General features: G+C 45.5%; 1 protein-coding gene across 7 annotated transcripts in view; it reads left to right on the forward strand.

Moving 5' to 3' along the window:
• LOC137621532 (STAM-binding protein-like) overlaps positions 1–16,289 on the forward strand; it is a 110,982-nt gene that overhangs the window by 52,878 nt on the left and 41,815 nt on the right. For all 7 annotated transcript variants that reach the window (XM_068351900.1, XM_068351898.1, XM_068351899.1 and 4 more), the window contains exons 7-8: positions 8,622–8,813; positions 9,013–9,193. In XM_068351900.1, the coding sequence (XP_068208001.1) occupies positions 8,622–8,813; positions 9,013–9,193 (373 nt within the window). The remainder of the gene's footprint in view (positions 1–8,621; positions 8,814–9,012; positions 9,194–16,289) is intronic.

A 16,289-nucleotide genomic window follows, 5' to 3' on the forward strand; every position in this document is an offset into this window, starting at 1 on the left:
GCTCAAGGGGCTGAGCAACTGCAGGAGCCCCTCTTCGGAGGATTGCTCTTTGACCCGTCTCTTCTACGAAGTGTTCCTCTTTCGTTCGCGAGGGAGGACACTCATAGAGTCTCCTCTTCGACTGTTGTTGCTGTTGTTGCTGAAGGCTCAATCCCCTTCGGGGGCAGCTGAGCCCTACGGTCTCTCCCGCGAGTGCTTCTCCCCGAGGGGGAGTGCACCACAGAGACACCTCTTCGGAGGCCTCTGTCTGCTGTTGTTGCTGAAGCCTCTGTCCCCTTCAGGGGGCAGTTGAGCCTACGGTCTCTCCTGCGAGTGCTTCTCCCCTGGGGGGGAGTTCACCACAGAGACTCCTCTTCGGAGGACTCCTCCTGCTGTTGTTGCAGAGAGCTCAGTTTCCCTTTGGGGATAGCTGATGCCTACGGTCTCTCCTGCAAGTGACTCTTCCCCTCGGGGGAGGTCACGTTCAGAGACTCCTCTTCGGAGGTCGGAGGGTGTTGCACCTGTCCGAGGGCGTCTTCATCTTTGTTTGACGTTCTACGCAGAGAACCCTCCTCGATGAGTACCGACCGTTGCTGCTGCTTCTCCTGCCAGACCTTCTAGTCTTCACCTCCGTTCCTGGACGCAGATGCGCAGTGGGCGCCAACACACCCCGTTTACAACGGGCACCGGTACCTTTGGGTCTAAGGAGCTTATTCCACAGTGTGGGTAAGTCCCTTAAGTGCCAGGTTTTTTCCTGCGCGCCCACGATCTCCTAGTAGCGCTCTAGCGCTCGCCTGCTGTGAACCACGATCTCCGGTAGCCGAGTCTCGCCGTAGATCTTCTTCCTGCTCGCCAGCGCTCATCTGCTCTTCAGTGCTCACCTGTCCTTCTGTGCGCCAGCTCTCTTCAGTTCGCCAGCGCACATCTGCGCGCCCTTTCCTGCTACGCGCCAGTGGGCACCAACGGTTTTCCTGAACGCCCAGGATCGCCTGCTTGACAGCTCGCATCAGCGCTCTCCTTCCTGATGCACCTGGGCGCCTTCTGATTAGCGCGATGCGCGCTAACGTTCGCCCTCTCGCCCACGATCTATCAGACCTGGGCGCAGGCAAGAAGTTTTCCTGTCGCCTTCTTGCCGTCAACCTTCTCTAGTCTCTTACGCGTCAGTGATCTCCTAAGTGTCCGCGCGATTCTTCGCCTGCGCGCTAGCGTTTTTAACGCACCACCGCTCGCCAACGCGCCATCGCTTGCCAACGCGCCATCGCTTGCCAACGCGCCATCGCTTGCCAACGTGCCATCGCTTGCCAACGCGCCATCGCTTGCCAACGCGCCTTCACTCGCCTTCGGGCCATCGCTCGTCAACGCGCCATCACCCGCCTACGTGCCATCGGTCTCCCGGCCGCCTGCGCTCGCCCTCGCGACCACACGCCTGCGCGACCACACGCCCACGCGCATGCGTACCCGCGCATATGCGTACCCGCGCATATGCGTACCCGCGCATATGCGCATCCATGTTCGCCCGCGCGCGAACCAACAGTGTTCCATCGCGCGAGCGCCAGCGCGATTCCTGCCAGTAAGCCATCGCTCGCCAACGCGCCGTCGCTCGCCTACGCGTCATCGCTCGCCTGCGCACTATCGGATTCCGACCGCCAGCTTTCGCCCTTCTAACCACGCTCGCCCTCCTTCTGCGCTCCCTTGCGCACTTTCGTCTGTGCCCCCACGCGCTTGCGTGCCCGGGCACGGGCGCTTCCATTGATTTACCATTGCGCGAGCTCCAGGGCAATTGCAACCACAATTCCCGTCGGGGTTTCGCAACACGGGCAACCTGGCGAGTCTTCTGGAGCGCGTATTTCCAGAACACGGTCTTCACCACGTAAACGCAGAGCATGGCACGTGCAAGAGCAGGAAGAATCTTCAGGGAGGTCTGAGCAACATTCTTCTTTCCAGAACCTGGTTTAGCCCTTCCTCCTCACCATTCCCTGGAAGGGTCTTGCCAGGGAGTTTTTCTTTCGAGATTTCTCCGTCGGGCAGGGAGTGACTGGTTTAGCCCTTCCTCTTCACCATTTCGTGGAAGGGGCTTATCAGGCCTTTCCCTCCCCGGTTGCGACCCGAGGTTTTGTACAAGGAAGCTCCAGGAAGATCATGGGTACTTTCCTTCTCTCTGGCTCAAGCACCTTTGCATTCCGTCGCCAAGTTTCGAACTTGCGGGCAAACTCGATGTTGGAGCATCTAGACGCAGTGACCGAGGGCTTCCTCTCGGGAGTCCCATCCGTGGATGTCAACAAGCTCAGACACTCTTCCATCCTTGGGAAGAGCTTGTTTGAGCCCAAGGACAGAGAAATGGACAGCTGTTGTGCAGAGAAAGTCGAATTCCGTTTTCACTCCTCCAAGGCGCTTACTTCCAGACCCTGCAAGCCTCCGACGCCTCTTCATTCAGCCTCGTCAGCCTAGGTTATCGGAACCGGCTACGGCAGCTAAGACAAGGTGTACAATAGCAGTCCCCTCCTGTCAGGGACAGGTAGGACGGGAAGTTCTTCCGGGGAGGCATAATCCTAGAGGGAGCGGCAGAGTTCACAAACTCTAGGATTGGCAACCCCCCTTGCAGGTCTCACGCTGGGGGGATGCCTAAGGTTACTCGTCCGGATAACAGCTTCCCGATGCCGATTCCTGCACGATCTCCGCGTTCAGCCAAGGATATCGCGCCTCGCTCTTAACATCTCTCCTCCACTGTCAGCGAATCCAGTGTCGCTGAGCCTCTATGCCATGGGTCGGCAAGAAGTTTTCCCGTTGGGCAGAAGGAGCCATGCTTTAGGAGAAGGTCCTCCATAGGGTCGTGGACGGCTTCCCCCCCGGCTTCTTCAGTCGATCCTTTCTTGTAGGAAAGCATCTGAGACGGGAGTTCCGTCGTCGACCTCCCAGCTCTGATCAAGTTAGTCGAACAATCTTCGTCCAGCGTGGAACAGCAGAGTCGATCAGACTGGTAACGAGACCGCAAGACTCCTTATGCCCTGGATCGGAAGGACGGGTACTTCCAGGTCCCATCCCATCCATCTTCCAGGAAGCACTTGGAATTCAGCCTAAGCTGCAGATGTTCCTGCTTAAGATGCTGTGTGGCGATCCCGCCGCAGCATCGCAGGTTTTCACCAGAGAACTCTCCCTGCTTTCCTCATGGCCGCTCAGGAGCAGGCTTCCGTCTCCTTCGCTTTTTGGAGGTCTGGCCAACTCCGGTAGTCTCGGGTTCGACCTTCTTCAACACCGGGACAAGCTTCCGGGACTTTACCAAGAGTCAGGGATCATGGTAATTCGCTAGGAGCCTTCTCTACTTCTGCCTCAACATCTGGAATATCTAGCCATGATATTGACTCCTTCTCCGAGCCTTCCCTTCAGTTGACTGTGGCGAGGCAGAGGAGAGTCGCAGAACCTTTTCTCAGTCAAGGAGAGCTTTCAGCCCTATCTTGGAACGTTTCCTGGGTCTCCTTTCCTCATTGACCCGTCTACGTCCCGAACAGGCGCCTCAGGGTAAGTTCCCTGTTAGGCGGCCCAAGTTCCGGTGGAATCAAAGCAACGATTAACCGGACTTTCTGGCCCCTATGGGACCAGCGGAACGATTAGACCTGCAATGGGTGTTGACCTGTGGAACCTCTTGCATGGGAGTGGATATTCTCGTCCTTTCCCCGCATTTGATGCTGTTCTCGGGCTCGTCAAAGAAAAGGGGGGTGGGGGCCATGTTCCGGTTCAGGCCTATGGTCAGGACCTGAAGGGTACCTCTTCATCATTCAGGTAGGCTTAGAGGCCATAGTCTGGCCCTTCTACAGATCCTACAGATCCTGCCGAGTCGCTCCGTGCGCGACAACTCCATGGTACTGGCGTATTCCAACCAGCAGTGAGGTACATTTTCATACTTTCGCATCTTGCGGTAGGGATACCGAGATGATCCGGAGTCCACTCGATACCGCTATTGGCTCGCTCATTCCGGGCAGAGGAATGTTCTCTCCGACAATCTGAGCGGAGCCTCACAGATAGAGAGCACCTGAGGGTCTTTGGCCTCTAGTAACCAGCAAGTCCTGGCCTGGGGGACCTGATCACGACAGCCTGGAACTTCAAGCTTCCGCTGTACTTCCCCCCAGTCTCAGACCCCAAGACTCTTTGGAAGATGCTTTCCGGTGACGGTGGGACAGCATCGACGCCTACGTCTTCCCACCATTGTTGTCTGTTGAGGATGGGTCTCAACGAGACCAGGTTGTCTGTCAACCTTTCGATGGCCCTGAGAGCTCCACTGCAACTATAAGCTGTACGGTTTCCGGACCTTCTGCATCCCCTGACGGAACTCCCGGGAGAGCTTCTTCCACTACACAGGCTACTCAAACAACCACACTACAACATCCTTCACAAGCGGTAGCATCGCTTCGGCTTCACGCCTGGAGACACTACGCCGCCTCCTCACGAAGAGACAACCCGCGGAGGTCGCGTCACCTGCGACAGTCATCCGCAGGGGTCTACCAGGCGAAGTGGAGAGTCTTCTGTGGTTGGTGTCGTGGGAGAGGTACCTCTTCCCTTGAGGCCTCTACTCCAGCAATAACTCCGTTATTGCTTATCGGCGGGAGGAAACTCGATTCCACTCTCGGCAATGAAGCCTATCGCTCAGCGTTTCCCTGGCCTTCAGGCTGAGAGGAATAGGTTTTTTCCTTCCCGCTGGATCTTTCTTCGCTCATGCGAAGCTACGAATGTACCTGCCCCCAGTCGGAGTGAGACCTCCTCCATGGAGCATGGTTCGGACTCTTAAGTCCCTTAAGAGATCTTCTTACGAACCATTACCTCAGGCCTCTGATCGTCGTCCTTCTTGGAGGACGGTGCTCCTGCTCACTCTGGCCTCGGCCAGTGTGTAGGCAATCTTCATGGTCTCGTACGACTCCGCCCTTTCAAGAGAATAGGGGGAGGTAACATTCAGGCTCGCCCCTGAGTTATTTTCTAGACTCAGAATCTTGGAGTCCCGGACCTTCGGTTCGACTCCTTCAAGATTTCGAGTCTCCGTTCTGTATCAGATGACCCAGACCTTCTCCTTCTTGCCAGTAAAGGAACTGAGGGGTTATCTTTGAGAACAGCTGCAGTTTGTCCTCACGTGCAAGCCGGTTTGGGAGCACAGGAAGGACACGGGAGAGTCACCAGTATACCTTTTCAGCTCGGACTCAAGGGCATTCATCTTGACCTGAATCCAGACCCTCCCCCGTCACGTCGCCCTACAGCACGATGTCGGATACATCGCAACGTCCCTCGCCTTCAAGAAGAACTACTCTGTGACGCAGATGCTACAAGCTGGAGTCTGGAAGCGTCTAATGACCTTCGCAGCCCACTTCCTGCAGGACGTGACCCACAGGGGTATCGATACGTTTCTATCGTTCTGTGGTGGCTACATAACAGCTGGTCTAACCTCAGGCTCCTTTTTGGACAGATAGCAGAAGGTTGAGGGCATTGTTACTAGGTTTTAGACTGCATGAACGGAAGAAGTATATCTGGCCCTTACTTCTTTCTACATCGTCCCCTCTACTGGGGAAGCAGCATCCTGGTCTCTGCATAGCTGACCTCAAACCTCTGCAGGTAAACCATGCTTCCTTGTTTTCCAAGTATTGAGACAATACTGTCGCGTCCCCCATACCCTGACGAGGTGGTATTGGGAATGTCCTAACCTAGAGTTCCTTCTGGAACTCCAGGTCAACTGCCTAGGACGGGTCACACTTTCTTCCTTCACACACAAGCTTATGTAGGCTACACGGTTCCTTGCGGAGCAAGGAACTTGTGAGGTGCAGGGACTCCTTTTCTCGAGTGCGTTTCACTCGGATTCTGAGTCTCTGGGTAAGCCAAAGCCAGTATGGCTGGGGACTTTCCACCCTTCCTAAGGGGTAAGTCACCCAATGTAAATAGCGTGGATTGTATTTCAGTTACGGAACAAATGACAAATTCGGAGATAATTTGTATTTTTCCTAACCTTACAAACCTTAGCTATTTACACATACAGTATTTGCCCGCCAGCCCCGTCCCCAAGTCAAGTCCTACCTCTAAGTGAAGTGAGACATTTCACTGGTGTGTGAGGGGGGGAGGGGTAGCAAGCTACCCCTCCCCCTACCCCTGCTAACTAGTCGGGATAGTAAACCCTCGTTAAAATCTAATGGCTCGTCAATTTCAGCTACGCCGAAAGTAAACCCAATGTAAATAGCTAAGGTTTGTATGGTTAGGAAAAATACAAATTATCTCCGAATTTGTCATATTTGAGAGGAATTCCATAATAACGTAGGACTCTTCATAAAATTGACCCGTGCACACTATCAAAGACATTTTCATAGCTCACAAATGCCATCAAAAGTGGATTTCTGTATTCTATGTATTGCTGTATAACATGCCTCAAAATAAAAATTTGGTTATTACAACTACCTTTTTGAAATCCTGAGTGTTCATCTCTCAGCTTTTTATCAATCTTTCTCTCCAGTCTCTTTAGACTAAGCATGCTATGTATTTTCATAACAATTGACATAAGTGTAATGCCTCTGTAATTATTGTAATCAGTCAGGTCTCCTTTTATTGCCATTTTCACCAACACTCCTAACTCTCATTCATCAGGGTTTGCCTCTTCATGCCACATTCTACAAAATAATCTTGTATTCATAATATTCATACCCAATTTTCATGCTGGTTCCTTTTACCTTTGGAAACATAAAGGCTTTTATACAAAGTAGAGCCAAATATTTGTATATAACCCTTTAAGCACCATTGGACTTAAGGGGGCCAGCTGGCAAATGATGTTTTTTAAGAACAGGACTATTGACATTCATACCACTTAATAAGGTGACTTAGGACATCTCCAAACTGTATAGGATTTTTGCCTCTGAACATCGGTTTTGTGTCGCCAGGGCGAATTATCTTGAAAATGAGTTTTTTTCAAATTCTATTTCGTCCCTGATAAAAATTATTAAGACCTGGGATTACTATCCTATGTAGACCTGATTTAGATCTCCAATAAAATGAGGGTTTTTTTTTTTTTTTTTTTGCTAAATATGAATTTTCTCATTATGGTAAAAAAAATAAACCCTAAAACTGGGGTGGGGGAATTAAGAAAAAAGATATGAAAAATAAAATTGGAGAAAAGGGCAACATTTGATTGTTTTATAATGTCTTCCTAAGTTATATACCAAATTTCAATGTTATATCTTTAAAAGATGGAATTTGAAGGTCAATAAGTACTGTATATAGTAGTTTTGAAATACGGGCGTTCAAAGTTTTTCTTTGTATTTTTATAAAGACAATATTAATAAATCCTGATTATTATGAATTTTATCTTCCTTTTTGGATATTAATAAACAAAAACAAAGTTATTCATCATAATTTAATCATAAATGAAGATCCTTTGGCTCAATATCTTGCTTCTTTTGGCTCCTGTCAAGCAAGGCGGCCGCTCCTCCATCCACACCACTCTCTCTCTCTCTGCATCACTACCGATATTACCCACTTCTGAACTCTTAATAAAGAGTGAATTTTCTTCTTTCTTATGTTAGGAAGATGGTGAAATAGTCTTTTTCTCTTTGAAATGATAAAGTTCTTGCTGAAAACGAGAAAAACAAACGTAAAAATGAGTGAATGTCAGAGGTCAAACTTAGACATGTACTCTCTATGAGGTTTGTGGTAGGACTGAAGGGCGAAGGGTATAATTTACCGTGTAATACATCGTCTTGTGACTCGTGGAGGCTATACAGATGCCATCGTTCACAATTTCTTTTACATTAAACTGTAATAATTATCAAAATTTATGATAAGAAGAAATGCTGTAGTTTCTTGTAGGGAACAATGTTTTTGGTTTATTGAGTTACTTTTACTAATTACCTTGTAACTATGAAAGTAAGAGAAATTTTGACTAAATATTTTGTGTACGTATTCTCCATTACTATACGAAGCTCTGTGTATTTTTTCAGGATTTTGTGTTTTTCTTCCTATGCCCCCATATATTGGTATTCTGGCCAGCCCCTTAGTTTATATCCAATTATTAACAGCTTTTTGTTTATTTTATTATTTAGGCATTTAGAAATTTTTCAAAATACAGTATGTAAAATTGTTTATCAATAGAAAGGCAATTTATTCAGCTGCACCATAGAAAAATTTGGGAAATCCTATCTCCGATGATTTTTGTACTGAGATTAAGTAAAATGTTCCCAAAAAGGGCCTGGTTTTGAGTGCCAAATTATTTTGTGAGGGTTTGGCATCAAAGGTTAAAGTATTTGTTGAATCTCATCTTTAAAGGTGTAACACATGAACCTCTAATAAATAATTATGCAATCAATTGTATTTTGAACATTGTTGCAGTTGGTATTTCATCCAGAAAACACACAATTTTACTCAAGTCAAGAAAGTTAATCTTAGTAGCGTTTCATATTTTTGTGCAGCATAATTAGAGATACGGTACTGTAGTCCTTGATACAGGTGAAAAGGTAAATGAGATACTAAAAGATTCAAGTAATGTATCATATTTATATTCAAAAAGAATTTCCACCGTTAATTGTTATCTTTGAGTAAGATGGTATTTTCCAAATTTTTATTACCTTTCCCCTGCTGGAAACTCCAGCTTTGTAACTTAGCCATGATTTTTTCTTTTTCCTCTAAAGTTACAATTCACTGGGTACTTTGATCTACCCAACCTCTGCCCTGACGATAAGTGATGGTAGTCCTACGAATAGACCTAGTGCTCCTTTGGAGGACTTCAGTTCACCCACCACTTCACCGTTGGTGAGTCCATCGAGCTATATCCAATCTTTACCATCTGTACCGTCTAGGGATTTGAAACCTCTGCATCCCAGGTAAGCAAAAAATTTCAAAATTTATTCTGTAAATGTTGATAATGGAAAGCATGTTTTGGACATGATTGATGAAAATTACTCTCTAATGAAATTTGCAACTATAATAGTCGATTAATTTTAGTCATATACTGTAATTATAAGTTATACATAGTAGCATAATTGATTTGTTCTCATAACTCTACATTCTTTGTTTTTCCAGCATTCCTGCTGTAGATCGAAGTAGTAAACCTACATCCTTATTAAGTGCTACAAATGGAGCAAAAATTGGCGGATTACGAGAAGTTGTGGTTCCTGTGGAGTTGATGCCCAAGTTTATGAATTTAGCACAAGCAAATACCTTACGTAACATTGAAACCTGTGGTGTCTTAGCGGGCAGACTGGTAAGAACGTAGTTATTTCTATGAATCTTATCTTTAAAAAGTAAGATGCTATCAATTATGAAGCTCCAACTACACAACCACACTATAGATATAAAATAATGGTTATTTTCTATTGTTGCCATATTCCCCCTCCATGGGGCAGGTGTACCACCACCTAACTTCCCTGTACCGAAGAGTGAGTGGAGGTAATTGTGTCGCAGGTAAAGTCATCAACAAGAAGCATGATTTAAATCAATTGAGTCATGTCTTATATTCACATGTACCTTTTTATATCTTTTATTTTTCAGTGTCTTATTAAGGACGATGGAGAACTGTTTTTTTTTTATAGTGTTTACTGTATTTACATTGCAAAACACAGATATGTCTTCTGTGAGTAGTTTACCAAAATGTTGTCTTAAACACAGGTCGAATAGGTTACATTATATTTGGACATAGTCAATCCTCACTTTGTGTGTTCTATGCTTGGGCAGCGATAGTTATTTTTGCCATATATTATCATTGTATAGACCTTTGATAATGATAAATGAAGGATTATGGTGCAGTATACAGTATTGATTTATAAGGCTAGGCTTACAGGAAGAGAATATGGGGATATCATTGCTTGAAAGATTGGAAAATGATGAAATAAGAAGAATGGCAGGCAGAAAAGATTACAGAGGGGATAAGTGTCACAACTGAGATGTTGTGGCATGTGATGATGATGGATGGTGGGGAGAGGGAGTGAGGATGGTTTGGGAGGAACCTGTTAGGGGTAGAAGATCAAGAAGGAGGTAGGGAATTAGAGGGCAAGATAAGGTGATGGAGGATATGGAGAGATGAGGTTTGGTGGAATAGAAGGCATCGGAGTGGTCACATCACGCAACCGACTCCTTAATGTAGAGATAATGATGGGAAAGAAGCAGCAGCTTACAGAAGATGCAAGTGGAAAAAAAGAGATGTTGGTTAGGACTACCAAATTTACTCCTAGTGCTTTGATCACTTTATCCATGAGTGTTGATGAAGTGTCTGTCAAGGGAGTTGGTGTTGAGACAGTAGCCAATAACGTAAATATATAGCTATCAAATAGAATAAATAATCTTTAATCCGTAAGAGGCTACAGTCTTATAAACAAAATGTATTCCCTGAAAATCATAATTGCAGTCAAAGATTCCCTGAACTTGTTTGTAATTGCCTGGATCACTGCTACGGCAGCGAAATCGTACCCTCCTAAACTAATAACATTTTATCCACCACCCTGTCCTGGGATCTGGTATCGGATAGCCGAAGACAACTAATTAGTAACTTAACCTTGTTGCAACGTTCTCATTTGGCCTTTTCCACTTAATCCGAAATTCTACATTAATAATGGAGAGACGAATCATTTGTAAGAACTTGACTTTTTATGCTCCACAGAATGTACTGTTATGTCCAAATAAGCTGCCATCACTTTCCTACCACCTGCTGTTCTACCCAAATAAAAGTTTTGTATTTGGACAGTGACTCCAGATCCTAAGAGTGCATTGATAATACTCTTAAATTCCTCTGACCAGACAGATGAATCTTGTCCAGTGTTGCTCCCCAACCTAAGTTTGATTTGTCCAAGTAGAAAGAAAGGTCTGACTTCAGAGCCATTCAACAGATTCTGCACCATGAAACCAGACAGATTTTACCCAAACATGGATTTATATAGGTAATTTTTAGGATTTAAAGGTCTGTTCCACAAAAAAAACTGGAGAATTTTTTTATATAAAGTTTTCATATGCAGACATTAATAGAAACAAAATTTATCAGAAAAAATCAGTGCCTAGAAAGCATAATTACTGCTGAAATGACCCAAATAAGTAATCTGTTGAGCTGGTTGTACAACAGACTTCCATGTTTGACATGATCCTGAAACGATCAAGAAGATTCTAGAGGAATTTTGAGATAAGGGAAGTTTTTCCTTGAAAGAGTAGATCATTAATCAGTTGTCCACTTTGAAAAAAGGGTCCAGACAATTAGAAGCTCACCTACATCTCTTGATTTTTGCAGAAATGTTAATATGGAAAGAGTTTTAAAGGTAATTCAATAACACACCAGTTCACTGTTCGATGAATATTGTCTTGAGGAATCCTGACTTTCATATCAAGATGACCCATTGACCTCTAGGTCATGTAATGGTTGCTGGCACTATGGTATTTTAAAATTTTAGAGTCCAATGAAGTTATATACAGTAGAGTTCTATCATGATACAGTATTTCAGATATCATTAGAAAAACAATCTTGATTCCCATACTTTATTACTAAATGTACTTTGAGAGGATTTCCATTTAATGTAGAGAAATTGAGTCTAGAATTTTTAATGTTATAGTTTAAATTTCTTGTGGATTTGTCTTTTTCTTTCTCTGGTGTCCAACCTCCATCAGTGTGTGGGAGTCAGCAGTAGGAACATCAGTGAAGGTTCATAGATATAAAAAAATTTTGATGAGGATTTTTTTTATATACTCACCTGATGTTCATTTACTTCCCCCCCCCTCCCCCCCTTCCTTCCCACTGATTTGTTTTGTCAAGGGATAAGAAATATTTTTTACTTCAAAACTGAAGAATGTGAAACTATTAAAGTGTGATTTACCATTACCTGCTAGATTGTTACAGTATTTTACTGGGGTCATGTACCTTTTAAAAGGAAAGGAAATGAAATTGGTTATAGTACATGGCAAGGAGAAAAAATCTTTATTTTTAATTTCTAATCTGAGGTCATGAAGTTGGCGCTAATGAATTAATATAATTTAAATATTTGAAAGTAATTAAGTATTAGTGTGAGGGTTGAAATGTTAAAGGAAGGGGTTGTGACTACTTGAATGGTTGGTGAGTTTGTTCATTATATGTTATATGTTGTCACTGGTATCAATGGACTGGGTGTGTGTGTATTGTTCCGCCATACAAAGGTAAGGAAGATGTGCACGAGTGTTGTAATTCAAGGGGTAATAGTTTGTTGAGTGTGTTTGGAAAAGTGTATGATAGTGTGTTAATTTATAGGATTAAGGATAAAACAGAGGATGCAATCTTAAAAGTATGAGGGGGTTTTAGAAGAGGTAACAAATGTATGGATCAGATTTTTACAGTTAGGCAGATATGTAAGAAATATTTAGCAAAACCTAAGGAGGTTTATGTTGGATTTATGGATCTGAGGAAAGCTTATGATAGAGTTGATAGTGAAGCGGTATAGGATAAGATGAGGGTATGTGGAATTGGTGGAAGGTTGTTGCAAGCAGTGTAGAGTTTATACATAGGCAGTAAAATGACAAATTTGGAAGGAATTTGTAATTTTTCCTAACTATACAAACCTGTAGCTATTTATAAGGATTATACTTTTGCCGAAGCTGGAAGACCAGCCATAAGACTTAAGTGAGTTATAACAACTGACCCGCTAGTTAGCGGGGGTAACCCGCTACCCCTCTCACTCACACACTAATGCGTTTCACCACTTTTTATTGCCGACAGGACTAATAAGGGAACAGGTGATGGCGGGATAATTTGTATAAATAGCCACAGATTTGTATTGTTAGGAAAAATACAAACAACTTCAAAATTTGCCATTTGTTCTGACACTAAATACAAACCCTTCCACTATCATAGTGATATCTCACCCCTTAGGTGGGTAGAAGTCCGAACCAACTGGGTTGGTATTTGGCAAGGGTTTTTTTGCACGACCTTAGCACATAACTGAGAGAAACGCTGACACCTCTCTAAAATTTTCATGCAACACACGGATAGCGGCCCGAGCAATATGTGTTCTTGTGATAACGAGCAATGTGACTGGTGTAGATATGAGTTCTCAGAGATCATAGGAATCTTTAGAATCAACTATAGACGTTACCCAATCCCACCTCGCAGGGGCTACCGGGTCGTAACAAGTATTATTTCTATACTAGATTACACAAGGGAAATGGATTTTACCTGCAGATAGGTGTGGCCAGCTTGCAGAGAACCGTGGGTGCTGTTCCCCAAGAGAGGGGAAGATGAAAAAAAAGAAAGAGCTAGTCATTCTTAGCATTCACCCCATACTAATCCCGGGTAACCTATGCCCTCAACCATCTGCTACTTGTCCATCAAGGAGCCTTAGGCATTCAAACCACTTGTTGTGCAGCCACCACAGGACCAATGGAGATGTCTCCATGTTCCTGTGGGTCATGTCTTGCAGATAGTGGGTGGTGATGGTTGTGTGACGCTTCCACACACCCACTTGTAGCACCTGTGTCACCGAGTAGTTTTTTTTAACACTAGGGACGTACCTTGCAAATCCAAGCAGAGATGGTATTCTTTGTGATCCTCCTCTAGACATTCCATGTGCCAACAAAGACTGCTGACACTGGCAAGCTGCTGCAGTTCTTTTAAAGTAATACCTCAAACTCCTCACTGGGTAAAGTAAAAGTTGATGTGGCTCATCAGTTACAGAACAAAGACCCCATCTGGAAAGGTCCGAATCTAGGATCCGCTACTCCCGGATTTTGAGTCTTGGCAATAAACTTAAGGTTGAAGCTGTGTGTTACTTTCCCCCATCCCCTTGAATGGGCAACAATTTAGGATAGACCATGAAGTTCTCTGACCCTCTTAGCCAAAGCCAAGGCGAGCAAGAGCACAGTCTTCAAAGTGAGGTGGCGATCTTTTGCCTGGCGTATTGGTTCGTAAGGAGCACCTTTCAGAGACTGAAGGATGTGAACCACATTCCGTGAAGGAGGGCTAACTTCCAACTGGGGACAAGTAACTTCATAACTTTGTATGAGGTGAGACAACTCCAACAAAGAGGAAATATCAATTTCCTTCAGTGTAAAGGCGAGGCTTAAGGCCGAGCGGTAGCCTTTCACCGCCGAGACCTTGAGAAGCATTTCCTCCAGATCGTAAACAAGGAATTCTGCCAGTGTTGAAATAGTGGCATTGGTGGGAGAGATACCCCTTCCCCAACATCAACCACAGTAGATAATCCACTTGGCCTGGTAGACTGAAGCCGGGGATCTACGCAAGTATCCAGACAACCTTTTTGCATCTTGTTGCAAAAAGCCTTTCTTAGAGAGGAGGTGCTGGATAGTCTCCAGGCATGAAGTCGAAGCGAAGCTACTGCTTTGTGAAAGATGCTCACGTGTGGCTGTTTGAGTACATCGTGTCGTGGAGGGAGTTCTCTTGAGATCTCCGTCAGGAGTTCCAGAAGGTCTGGGAACCATTCTGCGTAATACCAAAGCAGACCTATGAGTCATGGATAGATTGTTGGATGCTTTGTTCTTGTTCAGCAACCTTCTCATTACACAGAATGGGGGAAGGTGTACACATCAATGTTGTCCCAACGTTGTGTGAATGCATCTTTCCAGAGAGCCTGATGATCCTGGACTGGGGAACAGTGCAGCGGGAGCCTGAAGTTCAGGGACGTCGTGAACAAATCCACAGTCGGGGAACCCCACAAAGTCAGGATTTGTTGGCTACTAGATAATTCAAAGAGCACTCGGATCCCACTATTCAAGTGGCTCTGCTCAGATTGTCTGCGAGCACATTCCTCTCTTGCCTGAAATGAAGCGGGCTGATAAGGACACTGAGTTGTCATCTGCCCATCTTAGCATCCCCACTGCTAGATGACATAGGGGCTGCAAAAAGGTACCACCTTGTTTGTTTACGTAAGCCACTACTATGGTGTTGTCGCTCATCAGCACTACAGAGTGATTCCACCTGGACTTCAGCCACCATGGAAGAGATCGCATTCTAGGCGGCCGTTAGGCATAAGATGGGCCAGAGATGACAGGTGACCTATAGACACAACCACTTCTGGGCTGGAAGCTCTTCTCGTCTGAGGGCTTGCTACCTTCCTCAGCCTCAGATAACCTCTCAAGATTTACCATGATCCCCAGATCCCTGGAAAACGCGAGTAGTCTGTCTCGCTGTTGAAGAAGGGTTGCCACCGAATCTACTAGGATCTGCCAATAGTTGTGATGTCTTAGGAGACGAATGACGATTGTGTGAGCCCAAGGTGACGCTAGGGCGAACACTCGCGAAGACCTGGAGTTCTGTGGAAAGATCAAAGCACAGTACCTTGAACTGGTATTGTCTGTTTTCAGGTATGATCCTTAGATACTTCCTTGAAGACAGATGGACTGGGACCTGGAAGTATACGTCCTTAAAATCCAGTGTGCACATGAAGTTCTGTGGTCTGACCGCTTGTGTTACCGTGTCTGCTGTCTCCATGCTGTACGAGGTTTGCAGAACAAACTTGTTCAGAGCTGAGTGATCGATGACTGGTCTCCAGCCTCTAGATGCCTTTTTCACAAGAAAGAGTCAACTGAAGAAGCCTGGGGAACCGTCAAGAACCTCTGGAGAGCTCCCTTCTCCAACATGGTCTGGACTTCAACCCAAAAAGCCAGCTCCTTTGTGGATCCCTTTGCACTGTAAATTGATTGGACTGGATCTCGAGTCAGTGGAGGGAGAGATCGAATGAACAGAATGCAATACCCCGAACAAATCATGGAGACTGCCCTTGTCCTGCAGCCACCTCTGCCTACGTTGTTGCAGGCATCCCCCTACTGGTGGGTAAGTGGGAGGATTTCCCTCCCTAACGGGAGCAACCTTGGCCACTCCCTTTACTCCCTTTTCCTCCTTCGGAGGACTAAGAGCCCTTCTGATCCTGTGCAGGAAAGACTTTCTTAGACACCTTTCTCGAGAGCCTTGCTGTTCTGCTAGTTGAGGGTTTGGTGGTCTGCAGCTCTTTCTTCTGTGGGGGTGGGGCCTTACCATAGGACCGGGATGTTAAGGCCCTATGGAATAGGGAGTCCTGATTGTACTTCCTCCAGCATTCAGCCGCCCGATTAACTTATTCTGGCTTGAGCAGGGAAGAATCGTCCAACGTGGAGTTCCTGAGCCTCAAAACTTTTGCCTGTGTGACTTGTCGATGGAATTTCTCGATCACCGAATTGTGTTCGCCCACAGGTTGACCACCTGATGAGTGAGGAACTCGATGGTTCAGTTACTTATCAAAAGAAAGGTTTTCATTAACTTCCTCGTAGAATCCTTAGACCAATCTTCGGTTCTAACAAGGTGCCCCATGGATCCTTGCCATAGGTCCAGCCACGAGGTAGCGTGCATAGCGTACTTCATG

This window comes from Palaemon carinicauda, chromosome 28, assembly GCF_036898095.1.
Source record: "Palaemon carinicauda isolate YSFRI2023 chromosome 28, ASM3689809v2, whole genome shotgun sequence".
NCBI classification, from domain to species: Eukaryota; Metazoa; Arthropoda; class Malacostraca; order Decapoda; family Palaemonidae; genus Palaemon; species Palaemon carinicauda.